General features: G+C 45.5%; 1 protein-coding gene across 2 annotated transcripts in view; it reads right to left on the reverse strand.

Annotated features, from left to right (window-relative positions):
* Positions 1–1899: 1899 nt before the first annotated feature.
* The window catches only part of RAPGEF5 (Rap guanine nucleotide exchange factor 5), a 233557-nt gene continuing 218415 nt past the window's right edge, over positions 1900–17041 (reverse strand). For both annotated transcript variants that reach the window (XM_069587656.1, XM_069587657.1), the window contains 3 exons: positions 14796–14860; positions 9179–9233; positions 1900–6280 (listed from right to left, as the gene is read on the reverse strand). In XM_069587656.1, the coding sequence (XP_069443757.1) occupies positions 6162–6280; positions 9179–9233; positions 14796–14860 (239 nt within the window). In that variant the 3' untranslated portion in view covers positions 1900–6161. The remainder of the gene's footprint in view (positions 6281–9178; positions 9234–14795; positions 14861–17041) is intronic.

Here is a 17041-nt window from a genome sequence, read left to right on the forward strand (position 1 = left end):
GGACTGTACTGTGGAGTCAGCAGGGGCACCGGGCCGGGAAGGGTGAGGCGCCCTTCCGCTCTTGGCCCACTGCCATTCCCTCCCAGCTGAGGCCCAGCCCAGGTCAACGGGACACAAAGGACCATGAACAGTTCTTGTTTCCCACATCAGCCTAGTCACTTCCTGAAACAAAACAAAACCAATTATCTCTAGCAATTGCAGATCTGCACCAATTCTCTTCACAGCCAGGGGCTGAAAGTGATCTTAGAGATCTTCTCCCAGATCGCTCATCTGATGACTGAATTGCTGGCTGGTTTTAGGTCTGTTGGAACTTCTCTGGTAGGGAAGAGCTCATCTCTGATAGCGAAGGCAATTCGCTGCCCGCCTGGGCAAATCCTAGTAGAGCCCCCGCCCCCCTCCCTCCAACCCTAGTGAGCTCTGCACCCTCAGTGTGGCTTCAAGATTCCACACCTTTGAAAGGAGCAAGTCTCATATTACTTATTTAGCAAATGTCTGTTGCATATTATTTTCATCTGGCATTCTTATTAGTAAGAATCAATGAATCTCCCTATGTAGAATAGCAGTTTAAAGGGGGAAACCAAATTATTTATCTTTCCAAAACCCCTAGATGGATAAGTAAGAGGCCAGAATGTGAAGAACTTGTACACTATTGAGGTTTACTTCTATAGCTTGGGAGGTACTGCTGAAGGATTTTGAGCTAGGATCTATATTTTAGCAAAAAGAAAAAAAAGAGAGAGAGAGAGAAGAGCAAAAAAAATCAGTTCTGAAAGGGAATATTTAGATGAAAGAGAGGAAGCCTAAATAGGTCACTGTAATGGCTGAAGTAATGGGTAGTGAGGGCCTGGCCTCATGCAGGAACGTGGGGGCACAGCAGCTGGTGGGGAACTAGACGAGCAAGGGCTGTTGCATGTGAGCAATCAAGACAGCTCCCGTAGTTTGAACCTGGCCGTCCATCCCCATACACGGTTCTCCAGGAGAAACAGACTTACCAAATACGAGACACCACAGAGCCACGGCGGCTGTAGAACCTGGGAAAGGCCCTGCCGCTGCCTTAACTCTCCCCTGTGTCCTAGAGACTGTATTAGCCAGCTGTGGTGAAGTGCTGCCCAGGTAATACCAGGCCACCCACCCCACCCCTCCATTCAGTCTCAGTAGCTTCTAATGAGGGTGTTTTCTCTCTTCCTCAGGTGACACATCCTCCACAAGCTGGAGAGTCCAGTGGATGGAGACACCTCTACCTGGGCACTGCGGGTCTCACAGCAGAGGAGACATGGCGGCCACAGGCTACCTCAAAGCTTCCGTCTCCAGGCCACACAGGTCACTCCTTGCCTTTTTCACTGCACAGAGGATGACATTTGGCCAGTACTCAATTCAACATAACCCTCCTGCAGGGAAGGATCAGCACACGCCAGAGGCCAAGCTTGACACCAATGGGCAGGGTCCTCTCAGAGGAAAGGCTAGAGAAGAGTTGGTGTGACAGTCTAATGTCTTTCTGGCCTGTGGAGCATCATCACCACCCCTCTGCTTCAGCAACCCACCCCGGCTCTTGTGCTGCCGCTGGCCCAGGCCTCGAGCATCCCCACAAGGGCCTGGAGCTTCCCTCCATGTCTGGGCTAGAGAGATACCCCATTCCACTCGAGTGTGGTAAGGTGCTGGTGAGGGTTGTCGGACTCTGCACATGCCATCATGTTGGACGTGATTTCCAACACAGCATGTTTAGGTTCTGCAATAACTGCATAAATGATTTTGGCTTCCACGGGCCACCTGAGAATCTCTTCACCTACCTGTAGCGCACTCTGGGTAAACGATTCCTGAGTTTCAATCTGAGTGTAATACGGTACCAGAACACTGGCTATTGAGTCCCCAAACAGCACAAAGCAAGACGTTCTGAGGCATGAATAGTGTATCTTTAACATAATCTTGTATTTGGAAAAGCAGTTTTTAAAAAAAACACTTGAAAATACAAGGTAACAGTAACTTATGTAAGTTTTCACCTTATATTGCTTGGCCATTTTTACATATAAATTATTGCTTACTAGCTTTGATAAATACACAGCACAGTCATATGTACAGAAGCAGAAAGCATGAGATATGAGAAAGAAAATACTGTTAATGGCAATTCTGGTAACTCCACAAGTGTTTCATATTTACCAGCTCTTCTAATGGTGGAAAACTACGAAGTGTAGTCCCTGAGAAGTTAGGTAGGCGCCCTGATTGCAGGTTTTCTATCTTCTAACTGTTAACGCAAGCTGACAAGGTCACAGCAGTCAAGAGTCCTTGCTTCTGGTTGACTTCATCCCAGTCTTTAATAACAGTGTAATACGAATACAATAAATAGGCTATGCAAATAAATAGTACTCTGCTAAAAAATGTTTAGTATATATACAGCTTTGCTTTATATAGTACATTTTCATTTAACTTTTTGGCAATTTTAAAAAACATTTTTCCAGCACTGGTTCTAAGCACAATGGCTCACTGGTTAATAAGCAGGCTGAAATTTTAAGGACACGTCTTTGAAGCATTTAAAAGAAACTCCGCATTAGACCGCATTTAAAAGAAACTCCGCGTTAGACCGCATTTAAAAGAAACTCCGCGTTAGACCACCACAGTGGATCTGATCTGCCCCTAGTTTCTGAGAAGTTCGGAGTCCCTGTGCCACCCAGGGACACTTGGGATCTGTGGTGAGTGATGCCCACAACAAAACCACAGGGCGGGGATCAGGGCAGCCGTCAAGGCCAAGCTCCAGGGATTGAAAGCCACCAACACCTTCTCTTTCACACTACTCTTTCTCCCTACGTAGAGGTGAGTACACCTCTCCCCACAAATTGAGAGGGGTGGGCTTTTACTTTGTCCTCATGCCTCGGAATTTCAGGTATGCTCTACCCAACTTGCTTGTGGATAGGGATCTAAGACAATAAATTCATTCTGAAATATCAGGATAAAGTAAATGCAGGTGATAATAAGTATCACTACAACCATTCAGCAATTGTACAGATTGTAACAGTGAATTTTAAAAACTGTGGTCTTTGGAGCATCTGCAAATGTGTATGAAAAAATTTCATATTTTTGGAATGGTTATGATTTTGCCTATTGGGAACTGTTGCTGGGGCTTCCCTGGTGGCTCAGATGGTAAAGAATCTGCCTGCATTGCAGGAGACCTGGGTTCAGCCCCTGGTTTGGGAAGATCCCCTAGAGAAGGGAATGGCGCTACCCAGTCCAGTATTCTTGCCTGGAGAATCGCATGGTCAGAGGAGCCTGGTGGGCTACAGTTCATGGGGCCACAAAGAATCAGACACAACTGATCAACGAGCACACTGTCCTATGCTAACTTCTAAAGAGGGCTGGTTTGCTGGAATGCTGACAAATCCAAAGACACACAGGACTGTCTGAAAGTTGTGCTGTAACAAAAAGAACCCTTTTAGAAGGGCCCACGCACTCCTCGCTGGTGAAGGTTGCAGATACATGAGATGTTTCAGAGCGAACGGAGATTTTGTGCAACTGTGAAAATCTAATATAGTTGGAAAGGAGCTTATACATCTTCCCGGTGCGGGAATATGACCTACCCCTGTTAACAGGGACCTGGCTTCAATTCCGTGCAGCCTGTCCACTGGGACAACTCCAGCCTTGTTAGAAAGAGTCTCATGTTAAGCTTGATCTGGTCCCCATGATCCTGCCTTGAATCCTTCAGTTCCAGATTCAGGCCTTCTCAGTGCTTCTGAAATTTCTGAGACCTGCTGCCAGAGAAACCTCTGGAGACTGCTGTTAAATTTCAGGAAGATTTGGAGATTATGACTTTCAGAAGATGGGGATGGAAAAGCACATCTAAACAGAACAAAATCCTCCTTTCCTTTTGCTGCCCTGAGAGCCACGTGCGCCCCATGACTGGGGGAGACCCCGAGAGCCACGTGCGCCCCATGACTGGGGGAGACCCCGAGAGCCAGTGAGCCCCATGACTGGGGGAGACCCCGAGAGCCAGTGAGCCCCATGACTGGGGGAAACAGCAGGCAAGCGCCGTGCTCTCCCCAGTCTGTTTCCACTCATACCGCATGGGGATAAACTGAATACACCCTCAGAATCTGTTTGGGCCTGACGTACATGTGGATTTGTTTGGCCATGCACATATCTGAGCTGAGGTCCAAGCAGCAGGTGCTGTGCTGAAATAGTTCTCCACTGGGGCAACTGCAGTAGTTCTAGACAGAGCAGTATAAATCTAATGCGAATAATCACTCAAACTCTAAAACACAGAGATGATGTCAAAACAGCCTCACAGGATCAGAATGGCTAAATGCTACTCCCTAAGAACAGAGAAAAGACCAAAACACACACTGGTGCTGACAGCCCACACCGTCACCAATAATCGCCAAGGGGAGCACCTCACTGTTTGATCAGCCTCGAGAGAAATTGCTTTTCCCTGGTTCTGATCTCTTCCAGTGAGTCTCATTCCATTCCCAGCTGCCTGGGGCATTTCTCTGAGTGGACCAGCCCAGGATGATGCCTTTCTGTCAAGCCCTGTTCATTGTCAGGACTGAAGGATGCAATGGGACAGACTCTCTCTCAAAGTCCTCCCCAAATTTGCTCCATGTGGTTCGTTCGAGTGATCTCTCCAGGTCAGCGTGGTTGCCAAGCCCAGGGAACAGCGCTGCTACGAAGGTGTCGGAAAGCCCTGGATGCATCTCAGTGCTGAAGTGCTGATGAGAGGCGAGGAAGCAGTTCTGTACAGGCACCGAGGAGAGGAGCTGCCAGGGCTGGCGAGAGGGGCGCCAGGGTCACACGTGTGGAAATGAATGGACCTAATATGGGAAGCAGGAACTTTGTATTTAAGCAGAGTGACGAGGATCTGGCTGACAGGGATGGATTTCAATATTGTTTCCCACAGGTTTTTTTTGTTCATTTGAAGGTTGCAGCAAACCAGTTCGTGAGAACAGCCAGAGGTCTTATTTATCGTAGGAGCCCCAATCTCTAAAAATGGAAATAAAAAGAGATCTAAAAGACTCTGAGGCTTTGAGAAGAAAAAAGAGGCAAATTATAGAAAGGCCCCCTGCCTTGGTTGGGAGGTGGGCTACAGGACTTCTAAGTGTCCAACATAAATCAGATATTTGGATCTCTGGGGGCTCTTTTCATCTGCTGAAAGACAGGCCACTGCCACTGTTTTATATCCCTTCTTCTTCTCCAGGGAGTGCTAAGCGCTCCACACATCAAATCCCACGTAGACCCCCTGTACTGGCGGTCCTCATTCCAGAGTGTAGGCACGAGGTGGCCGTAGCGTGAGAACACGAGGGCACTGCCAGGAGCAAGAAGATGGACTTTTGTGACTGTCACCCCCAGAAACAGTTACAGAGTGCCTGCGACGTGGCAGGCACTGTGCTTTTGTCAAAAATTGTACTGTATTTGAGGAGAGATGAGAGCCTGTCTGCACAGGTAAAGAAAATCCCCAGGAAGTAAACAGTGAGTCAGTTTCTTAAAGATGACTATTTTTCGGTATTGGCAAAGCAACTTAGTCTAACTCACAGTTGTAAATCAAGTTGTGCAGAGATGAATTTTACCCACAAGCATACAGCACTAAGTGGCTGAGCTGCTAAGAAATGCATGCCTCGACATTTCTCTTCTGGAGATTAGAGCAGGGGTGGCAGCTGCCAGTGCTCACTGCCTCCTTAGACACAAGTAGCTTTTGGTGATGTCCTAGTTTGTAACGATGGAAACCAGTCCATCTCCATAGAAACCAAGAGATGCCATCCCTGTCTTTGAGTGTTCAAACGAGCTCCTACTTTGACAGCCTATAAACAGCCATCTACTGCCAGGCCAAGTAAAGCTCCCCGCTGTGTACTCTAACCAAGCTGTCTGGTCACCGCAGGACAAGGGGCGGCCTCCTGCCTTGACGCTGACATGTCGCAAAGTGAACAATGGATTGGCTCGACATGGTGATCCTAAAAAGCCAGACTTCTCATTTCGAGAAAGTTTCTGCCTCCTCTTCTGCCGTCTCCTTTCGATAGCAGCCTCTCCCCAACTCAGGTGGCTGACATCACTTCCTGAGTACGCTCTGGCTGGCTCTGCTGTGTGCATCTTACTGTGATACGCTGATAAAACTCAGCAACTTTTCTTGCAGGAACATAACACGCTTGGCGCTGCGGTTCCGGGGGAGGTGAGGCAGTGTGCGGTGGGGCTCATACCCGCGGCTCAATCCTGTGCGAGAGCTCGAACAGGGCTTGCTGGCTGTCAATGACGTACAGGTGATGCACGTAGGACTTTAACTCCGGGTGCTCTTTTGGAGACATGTCGCCTCCTGTGTTGGGGAAGGGGGAGAAGGTCAGTCTTACAAGAGCAGTAAGCTATTTTTAAATACCAGTAAAACCCTGCATGAAGACACAGTGTAACTCCAGAAAGCTGACCCTCATTTGTCATAAGCCCACAAGAGATGTCTGTTTGCTATTCACGTAGATGCTTTCTGGGTCAGACTAGATTCCTCAGGTGAGGTGGCAAGATATATGTTTTACCACCACTGAGAGAGCGATGTCTCCTCACGTGGTCTGGTGTTTAGTGGTTGTTATGACCCCCAAACAGGAAACCGCAGACGCAGCAGGTGAGTGGCCGAGCAGGACTGGAGCCCAGGCCACGAGGCCCCAGGTCCACGGCCTTGGCCCCCACTAAATGGCCTTCACAGGCTCTTGTATCATAGGCTGGAACTGTCAGAATCACTGCTAATCTGGTGACTGCATGGACACAATAGTTCTCTTCTTTTTTAAGTATTTCATATAATTGTTTGGTGTCCTTTTTTGGGGGGGGGCGTGCAGGATGTAAGGGAGCAACTGAGTGAACAAACATTGCTGAAGTGAACTGAAAGTCTGGTTATCAGGCAAAGCAGGTTCAGGAAGTGTGTGGATGGGGTGACACTCGCCCAGCAAAAGACAAGGCAAGGGGGTTCCTACTCCCAAACGCCCTGCAGACCAAGGGCCGCAAGAGGCTCTGGCGCCCTGTGAACCCTGCCTGCCATGCTGCTGGCAGCTGTGACGAGGAGCCAGAGATAAAGTAGTCTGGACAGCGGGGCAGGCCCACTTCCCGTAGTCAAAAACGAGCAAACAGAAAGCCCCCTCATGCCCTGTGGAGATGGGCTGAGCTACATTCCAGAGACACAAGGTAACTGTGAGCCTCCATGATCCATGGGGTTTCAGATGGAGAAACAAGGGGTGAGTTCAGCTTGAGCAGAAGGAAAAGGCCCTCAGGAAGCTGAGCATTCTAATGCAGAAATTTTTTCTCTTGGGAAAAACCTATTTTTCCCCTCCTCTGTGACAGATATGTTTTCTAAGGAAATAACTTAAGGTGTGTATATTATGGATGGCTTGTAGTCCTTAGGTTTAATAGAAACAAGGGTTTCTGGTTCAGCAAGTAAAAGCACCAAGAGTTAAAAGGTTTTACCATCCTCCTTGTTTGCTTTAGAAAACATGATGCTCCCAAGATAATTTTGTTGTGAACTTTCCAGTCTTAAAAAGATAGCAAGAGGAATGCCTCCAGCCATGATGCATGGCCCTTGCAGGGCACTCTGTAATTCAAAGTGGCTTTCCAAGTGCTGACGTTGGTTAGCCCTGCCTATAGAAACTGTCAAATGAATTTAGGTAATTCGGTTCTAAACTTGATTTTTAAAGATAGGTAAATACAAAACACCAAATGGCCTGACGGTCTTTTAAATTTCTCCTTTGCTTTGTGCCTTGCAGACTTTTCCTCTGGCGATGGGAGGTTGACTGCATGGTCAAGGCCAGCCATACTGCTCTAACCTTCCTGCCCACATGTGCAGCCCTTGGCAAGTAAGACCGAGGTCCCAGAATTTGCTGAGAACCCATAAATGCATGGGAAGCAAAGGAGGGTGAAAGAAATACAAATCCTTTACTCATCAGCAATATTATGCTTATACATTTGAATGAATCTCCATGACAATGTTCTTAACTATTTCTATTAAAACTGCATTATACTTGAGTAGTTGATGGAGAATTATAAAAGCATGTATCAAGTAGTATTTGCTGATGTGAACATTTAGAAGATTAGGTCCTGTATTTATAATTCTCTCTTTCAAGTAGAAATTTCGTAATTCACTCAGAAGTTCACTCCAACCGCTTTGTTGGAGGACAATAAAGCTACTCAAGACTGGAAACGGAAAGAAAATTCTTAAGAGTATGTAACGGAAAGAAAATTCTTAAGGAATATGTACCAAAGTGTTAGCAATATTTTCCTTAGGAAGTAGGACTTTGATCATTCTACTTTATAGTTCTGTATTGTTGAAAAACATTGGTTTACAATGAGTATGTATTACTTAAAGTTAGGTTTTACTTAGTGGTCACTTCTGATTGATTTATAATTATGAACTCTGTCTTTAAAAAAAAAAAACAAAAAACTGCCTTTTTATCTCTAAAGTCTGTGCAAGGTGAAGAAAAGGGTACCAGCCAGGCGGTCTGAAGAACGGCCGAGTGAGTCAGCCTCTCAGAGCCGGGGTCTTCTGTTCTGCATCCACAGAGTCAATAACCTCCATTCACTAGCCCTGGGGTCAGGATTCCACTGCCCATGTGAAAGCTCCCTGAACTCAATACACTTCAATTTCCTTCCTCCCCGCAATGTCTTAACATCATTTAAACATAATGTAAATTATTCCTGAGACTTAAAAAGAAACAAATATTCTTACATACATTAGTCTTAGTGGGGAGTCTACAAAAGTGCTCAGAAAAACACTTTTTCAGTGAAAGGAAGCTCCAGACAGGAAGTTTTCACTGGAGAGGAGAAAAGATTCTGGAAGACTACTTTGGGCACTTTTACAAACTATATTCCTATTCCAGGAAGGCTCCAGGCAAGGAGGTGAAGGACAGGGTCACCCCTGATAAACCCACAGGCCATTCTGAGCCAGAGGACAAGCAAACGAGACTTTCAGGGGTGGGCGGTGGAGTGGGAGCTTCTGAGAGTTGTAAGTCACACTGTACAGTGAAAACCCGCTGCTGGGGCAGGGTGAAGAGCTGCCATTTCTTATCTTCCTCTCCATCCCAAACATGCAGTGATGAGACGGAGAAATACAATACATGCATATGATGTGAATATTATATTTTACCACCTGTTTAAATTTTCTATCACCAAATACTTGTGAAATGGCCATAGTCTGTACGTATACTAAATGAACATGCCGTAACCAGCTTCAATGACTCACCAAACTGGTTAGTCCTGCAGTGTCTCAGGGTTCGGACAGTGTCGGCGATCATATGCTGAAAGGCAGGAGAGGAAACACATCAGTGGAAGGGTCATTTCAGGTATCACTGAAGTAGCAGTGCTGCAGGGCTGAATAGTCTAATCCCACTGGATGTAAACAGAAGAGCTGTATTTGGTGCTAGACCTAGCTTTAATTGAGTGTACTAAGTTTGGATTACAAAAGAATATCCAGACCTTGCGTGCAGAAATAGTGGCTCTCAATCCCAGTTGCAGAGATTCTAATCAAGACTTGTAAAAACATACTGTAAAGAACACAGCACAAAACAACCTACTTAACACGAGAAAATACCTGTAAATACTATGACTGATAAGGAGTTAATATGCCAAATATATACAGAGCTCATATAACTCAACATCAAGAAAACAGACAATCCAATTACAAAATGAGCAGACGACCTGAACAGACAGTTTTCCAAGGATGACATACAGATGGCTGACAGCATACGAAAAGATGTTCCAACACTGTTAATCATCAAAGAAATGCAAATCAAACCCGCAAGGAGATACTGCCTCGCACCTGTCAGAATGGCCAACATAAAGGCCACACACGTTGCTGAGGACATGTAAAAAGGGGGCCCTTGCACACTGCTGGTGGGAACGTAAACTGGGGCAGCCGCTATGGAAAGCATTATGGAGGTTCCTCAAAAAAACAAAACAGAACCATCATATCCAGCAGTTTCACTCCTGGGTCTGTATCTGAAGCAAATGAATACTAATTCAAAAGACATATGCACCCCATTGTTCACAGCAGCATTATTCACAGTTGCCAAGATAAGGAAGCAACCTAAGGGTCCATCAGCTGGTGGGCGGATAAAGACGCCATGACATATATACATACATACAATGGAATACAACTCAGACAGTGAAAAGAATGCAATTTTGCCGTCTGCAACAGTATGGATGGACTTGGAGGGAGGAAGACAAACACTGTATGATATCACTTATACGTGGAGTCTGAAAAATAAACTAGCGAGTATAACAAAGTAGAACAGATTCACAGAAATAGAGTGGTTGGTCACCAGTTGGGAGGGGAAGGAGGGAGAGGCAAGATGGGGGAAGGGGATTGAGGAGTACAAACTCCTACACATAACATAAACGAACTACAACACAGAGAACATGGCCAATATTTTATAACAACTATAAATGGGGTAGAACCTTTAAAAATTACGAATCACAAAGTTGTACACCTATGACTTAAATACTATTGTATACCAACTATACCTCAAATAAAAGAAAAAAATGAATATTTAAAAGATAATATATTTTAAAAAAATGCAGCATGTCCAACTCAACCTACCTGTCCACATTTGCTTATGCTTCACTTCAGAAGTTTCACCTCCTCCCCAGGAGGTCTTTCTGAGGTCTCCCTTCTGGACTCGGGAGGCTCCATTCTCAACCTCCCCAGTGGTCTGTGTACAGTGTTTACTGGGCTTGTGGCGGTGTGATCAGGGTGGGACTTTCCTCCTCCTCTAGACCAGCTACCACAAGAGGGCCTTGCAGACCCAGCACCTACCATACAGCACGTACGTAGCCTCACACACACCTGCTGAATGGATGCAGGCATTTTGCGGAATCAAAGACTCAAGAAACTCAAATGGTGATAGGAAAGGGGATGTTTATGAAAGACGAACATCTTCTAAAACATCAGTGTCTTTACAGAGACTGTTCCCTGCTTATTATTTGCATTCCCTTTCCTGCTTTAATTTCTAAAGTTCTCTAAAGTTCTTTTCGTCTGCAGGAAACGGTTTCTTACACAGCTCCTTCCTGTTGACAAGACCCCTCCTCTCATACTCGTGTGCCTGCACTGTCTTCCAGCTCCCTCTACCATAGTCAATTTTCCATGGCAAAGGGAAGATGGCATTTAGCTCAAGACCAATCTCTGCTACACTTCCTCCTGTGCAGTCGGCAGAATAACCTCCAAGCATCTGTCATCCTGTTCCAGCGCTCTGCAAGTCTGCAGTGACCCCAGCCTCTGTTTCATACGAAATCCAAACATCACCCTATCATTTCAGAATCAAGAGTATTCCTAATCTGATCCTCCAGACCTTCCTAAATGGGTATCATCTTTTTCTTACTGATTGAAATATAGTGATTTACAGTAGTATAATAGTTTCAGGTATGCAACACAGTGATTCAAAATTTTTATAGATTATACTCCATCTAAAGTTATTATAAAATATTAGCTATATTCATCTGTGTTGTACAATGCATCTGTATATAGTATTTACTTTATACACAGCAGTTGGGACCTTGGGCCATCATTTTTCATGTCCTGCCCACACACACTGAACACAGGGTAATCTATAGGCAGCAAACCCTCAACAAATTATGGCTAACATAATAATGTCGACACCAAAACAATTACTTAAAATTCAGCAGACCTCCAGAAACATTATTTGAATATGACCCACTTATTGGATTGTTCTCATGGGCTGCAATTCTATTGTATTTCTACTCAGTAGTGAAAACATTAAATGGGACAGTGATTACAGCCGCAGCCCGAGTTGTAACTGTAAAGGAAACGAGACCTGACTCATGTCTGTGAATGTATTGTTAAATTTCCTTCCCCCAATTTTCCCACTACTCCCAGGACTGCTCTTTCGCTGTTTTAAGGTATGGCGTCACCTCGATCTCTATCACGTGCCATGCGCACAGCTGATGCAAGGCTGGTACTCAGGGCAGCACTGCAACCTGAGCCCAGATCTCATCTTCAGGTTTTCCAAAGTAGGAGGGAGGAGCTACGATGAAGGATGATGTCTTAACATTGAGGGATAAAGAGAAATATAGAAAAATGCATTTTTTTATTATTTAATGGTTTGAGGCTGATACGTTTGAAGCTGCTGAGGCACCGAGGGGAGCAATAGAAAACTTATGACATCCAATGAAGCACTTCTGAGACTTCTCTGTTCTCTGACCTAATGTGTTGGCCGGGATCAGCCTGATAAAGATAATACACTGAATTATCTGCTCGCTGGCTAATATCCATCATGAGGAATTGGCTTCCCACAAGTTAATCCAGTTAGGATCTACTGGTTCATTATTGTGAAAGATGATGCTATTTTAGCTTAAGTGAAACCCTGTCTTTTGCTAAGAAACATGCTAGAACTACTGACTCTAGTAGGAAATTCAGTTGCACTCTTGGCATCCCAGTATAACATAGGGCTTTAAACAATGTAAAATAGAGCTTTGTCCTTCCAGAAAAAAATTCTGACTTCACCCTGAATTCTCTGCAAGGAGGGAGTCAGCACGGGGCATGCTGTTTCTTAAGTGCCATCTGCTTTGAGGACCAGGAACTTAGTGACGCTACAAAATCTGCTCCCTTTAGAAATGACGTGCTAGCCGAGTACGTGATGGGTGTGTACGTGGTGCTGTGTGCCAAGGGCCTGCCACACACATGTATAACTGCACTTATCTTCTAGCCATCTTTTCAGTAAGAGTTCTCTTCAAGAACTTAAAATTTAAAACGAAAGATTACCTGTTTATACCTTGTTATTTCATTAAGCTTTATTAAAATATTAAGGGTACATACAGTTACTGACCCTAAGAGAAGTCCTGTTAGTCAGACTTCATTTCAGTTCTTACGGCCAGCCTGAAGTCTTGTCTCTGTGAAAGCAAGGCCCTATGTTGGTTGGCATTAAAAGGCTTCTACTGGAAAAAGCCGGGGAATACCAGAGACGCTGGGCAGAATGAAATAGAGAGGGTGCAGGAAGCTTTCCACTGCTCTTTCCAATCTGTGCATTTTTCAAATTGCTCCCTCACTTGGATAGCACCATCTGAGAGGAAATGACACAATGAACTTGAGTCACTGGTTCCCTTTGGGAAGAAGGTCAACCACCAGTCTACCTTTCACAACAGATGACACTCAGCGTACACCAAGCGCCTCCTGCTCTCCCGCGTTCCCTGTGGGTTACTCAGGGTGAAGGGCACAGACCCTCAGAGGAAACTCCACTTGGTGTTTCACACCCCGGCCCTCCTCTTCACACACGTTCACCAAAGCTCATCTGGCGTTCTTAAGCAGAGGCGTTGGCCAAGATTTGAAATAAATATTGACCAGTGGCTTCCTACTCCTCTGGTCATTTCGTTAATATCAAACACTGGAGACAACCTGCCAACAGGCTAGCGTGTTGCTGCCTGCAGTCTAAGGCCACAGATAGGCCCTGGGATCTTCAGAACATTACTGGGTGACACAGAACAAATCTCTAAAAAGTAATATTTTTAATACAGAATAATACTTTTAATACAAGAAGACTCAATACTTTAAATATCTATTTCAGGCTGCGTTGGTTTGACTGAAGTATCTAAAAAAACTGAGCTCAATTCCAAAGCACATAGTGCCAGGAGAGACTTGAAAAGTTATGGACGTGTCCACTTAAAAACTAACTACCCAGAAAGCGATCATCCTCAAATTATTAAAACAGAGCTGTGGCAAGATACCCTAAGATGTCAGGCTTCCAGATCCCAGCTGCCTGGGTTTTCAGGTTGTACAGGAGCTGCTTGCACTGACACCATGCCATCTCCTCCGGTGTGAGTGAGTTAGCCTCCCAGTTAGAGCGGGGCACCTGGGGGCAAAGGTCAGAGGCTAAACCTTGTTGGGACTCATCAGTTGGTACTGGTCTTTGGTTATGGTCTATGGCCTCCCAACTCACTCAACCTTCTCTCAAATGCCTGACCTGCTCTCACAGGGAACCAGGGGCCCGTTCCTGAAAGAGTTCACACGAATCCATTACCATTACTAAAAAGGTCACTCAAAGGTCGGGGTCTATGGACAGGGATCACTGATATCATCTTTAATCATGCATGGCAGGCTCATCTCTGACACGAAAGTTCATCTGTCAAACAAATCCATTCTTGTAGTCAACAGGGTCTCCTTGGAGTAGTCCTATTTCACAGTCGCTCAGCCCGTACAGGCAACGCCACCTCTGGCCTCAGCCGAAAGGCTAGGAGGAGACTAGTGCGAGACAGAGCGCCCAGGAATGTCCGGGAAGCGGCGCTTCAGGAGTGTGTAAGAAGGGGCAGGCTGGGGGCCCCTTCTCACAGCTCACCTTCTCACTTCGCATGAGGTGGTCTCACATAGTGGCAGCACCTGCCCACAGGCTGATAAGTGGGTGGTCCTTCCTCTCCCAGGCAGACCCGACCAATTCCACCTTCAGATCTTCCACCTTCAGACCCACGAAGGACACACCTCCCCAGGGGGAGGGGCAGTGCTTGCCAAGACACCGGGAGACGCCTTTAAAGCCACAGGGCTCAACCGCACGAGTGTGAATCCCTTCCGACAGGAGCCTTACCACTTGGGTTCTAGTTCAGATACATACACTCTACCACTGATGTTAATCTAATGAAGTTCCATTTTCAAAAATAAAAAGCAGATGTCCATACTTGGCTCTCAGAACCTTGGCAGCACGCTTCACTTCTTTTTAATTGGGATGCATTCTATCGACAGTGCATAACATGCAGCAAATCAATAACCACCAGTTCAGCAGAGTGTCGTCTCCCAGAGCAAGGAAAGTGCGCATTTCCCTTACAGCGGGTAAGAAGAGAAACAGTGAAATTTTACATACCAGTTTTTCAAAGTTGACAAGATTATCCAGAAATGTTTTATTTCCCTCATGAATAAATGTTACATCTGAAAATTAAAAACAAGAAGATGCAAGTACCATTAGGAACAGGTCATGAGTCAGGACTGGAGACATGCAGATGCAGTGCAGCTTATTAATTTTTCTTAAACATTACGGATTATTTCACACACTAGACCAGGCAACTTGGAGCTGGATCTGTACAGGATGCAATGTGAGAGGGCATAGCTTATGTGTGTGGGGAGGGAACATTCTAGCATTCGTGCAAGTGTGTGTCTTGCTCTTACACTGCAGGCTTTGACTTCAACCCCCTTAACATGAGCTAACACTCCTCTACACCTTAACTGGCCCATTCTGTTTTTAGGCCAGAACAGTGAACAGAAAAGAACTGAATACCCAGCAACAAAAATTATTTTTATATTTATGTGTTTGCTTTTTAACAATCCCTGGTAAAGTGAATGAGGTCTGTGTTACTTAAAACGTCAAGGTTTAGATGTGGATGTTCAAACTTAGATTTCTGGTTCTAAAAACCAGGGCTGGCGTGGTTATCCAAAGTGAGTGAGGAAAGGGACAGGTTAGAAATGGCGAGGTTTCTGGGTCTATTCAACCACAGGAAAGCCAGTGTCACTGAGGAAAACAACGTAAGGAAGGTAGGGTGAAGGTGCCTCGTCGGAGGGAGGGAGCGTGACATTCGATTTGCGCCTCGCTGCATTTGAAGTGACAGGAGACATCTGAATAAAAATCTCCCTTTGGTTGCAAAAATTACAGGAATGCTTCTTCAAAAGATGGAGACTAGCAACAATGACAGCAGCTAAAGCTCCAAAAGGGGGATGACTTATAAAAACCCAAACCATAGGGTGAGTGACTGAACTTTAGGGAATCCTCACAGACAAGAATCAAAGTAAGAAATATACTACAATTTAAAGAATGTGCAAATAGTCCTGTTATATCACAGACATGGAGGGCAAACCAAATGAAAACCATTTTCAAAAATCTTCTTAAAATAACATGATATAAAAGAGAGAAGTGAACAGATTAAATTCCTCTAAAAAGAAAGGGAAAGTATTTGCATTTAGTCAAGACTTGGATTCTGCTGGTCCCTGTGGAGGGCTTCCCTGGGGGCTCAGAGGGTAAAGCGTCTGCCTGCAATGCAGGAGACCTGGGTTCGATCCCTGGGTCAGGAAGATCCCCTGGAGAAGGAAATGGCAACCCACTCCAGTACTCTTGCCTGGAAAATCCCATGGACAGAGAAGCATGGTAGACTACAGTCCATGGGATGGCAAAGAGTCGGATATGACTGAGCAACTTCACTTCACTATGAGGTAATTACGAGGCAGCTGCTTGGGAAATTGACCTGCAACACACTTAGCTGCTGAGCTTTAACTGGCCACCAGAGGGCGACACCAATCACACAATACACTGATACAACCCTTTTCTCAAGGCATCCTTTATACACAGCTTCCACCCCACCGGACTGCAAGGTTTTCCTAAGCTTTTTTCTTTCTTTTTTTAAACTGATGTCTGAGCAAGAAAAGAATTCACCATTACACAGTCATCTGACGAGCTCTCTGGTTATTTTATTATCTTTCACTGTTTTGCTTTCAGAATAGAATTGCAAGCTTTTTATCTCTGACACAATATTTAGAGAAAGAGCAGCCAACACAGCTAACTTGTGTTCTTTCTGTATAGCAAGCAAAGCACTGTGTGCACACTGTTTACCTTAAATACCACCTAGGAGCCTGGTATCGCCTCACTCCCAGAGGATTCAGGTTACAAATGCCCTGTCCGAGTTCTTGGACCACTTCCCCGGTGTTCCAAGGCTTGTCATCCCCACCCTATGTTCCCAAAGATGAGGATCATAATACAGCTTATATTTATCATCAGGGTCAGACATAGCACTAACTCATTTAATACTCACAAAAGAGTATAAGGTAAAGTTAAGCAGGAAAGAAGGTGAAGAAACAACAGTCCAAAGGCGGATGGAGCACAGCTGGCTCACGACCACAGCTCTGCGTCTCGGGGCCAGGACGCGAGCCTGGGTGGCCCGCTTCCTCTCACCACGGTGCCTCTCCGGTACTCGGAAGGAGTTAGACATTTCTTATCATCTACTCCAGTCAATTTGCTGAATTCACTGGATGTGGGGGCCTCTGCAAATTTCACTGTTTCTTTGTCGCGCATTCTGTCTCTTCCCTCTCCTCTGCCTGGGCTCCTATGCCTTGCTTATCCCAAGC

The sequence above is a fragment of the Ovis canadensis genome, chromosome 4 (genome assembly GCF_042477335.2).
Source record: "Ovis canadensis isolate MfBH-ARS-UI-01 breed Bighorn chromosome 4, ARS-UI_OviCan_v2, whole genome shotgun sequence".
In the NCBI taxonomy this organism is placed as follows: Eukaryota; Metazoa; Chordata; class Mammalia; order Artiodactyla; family Bovidae; genus Ovis; species Ovis canadensis.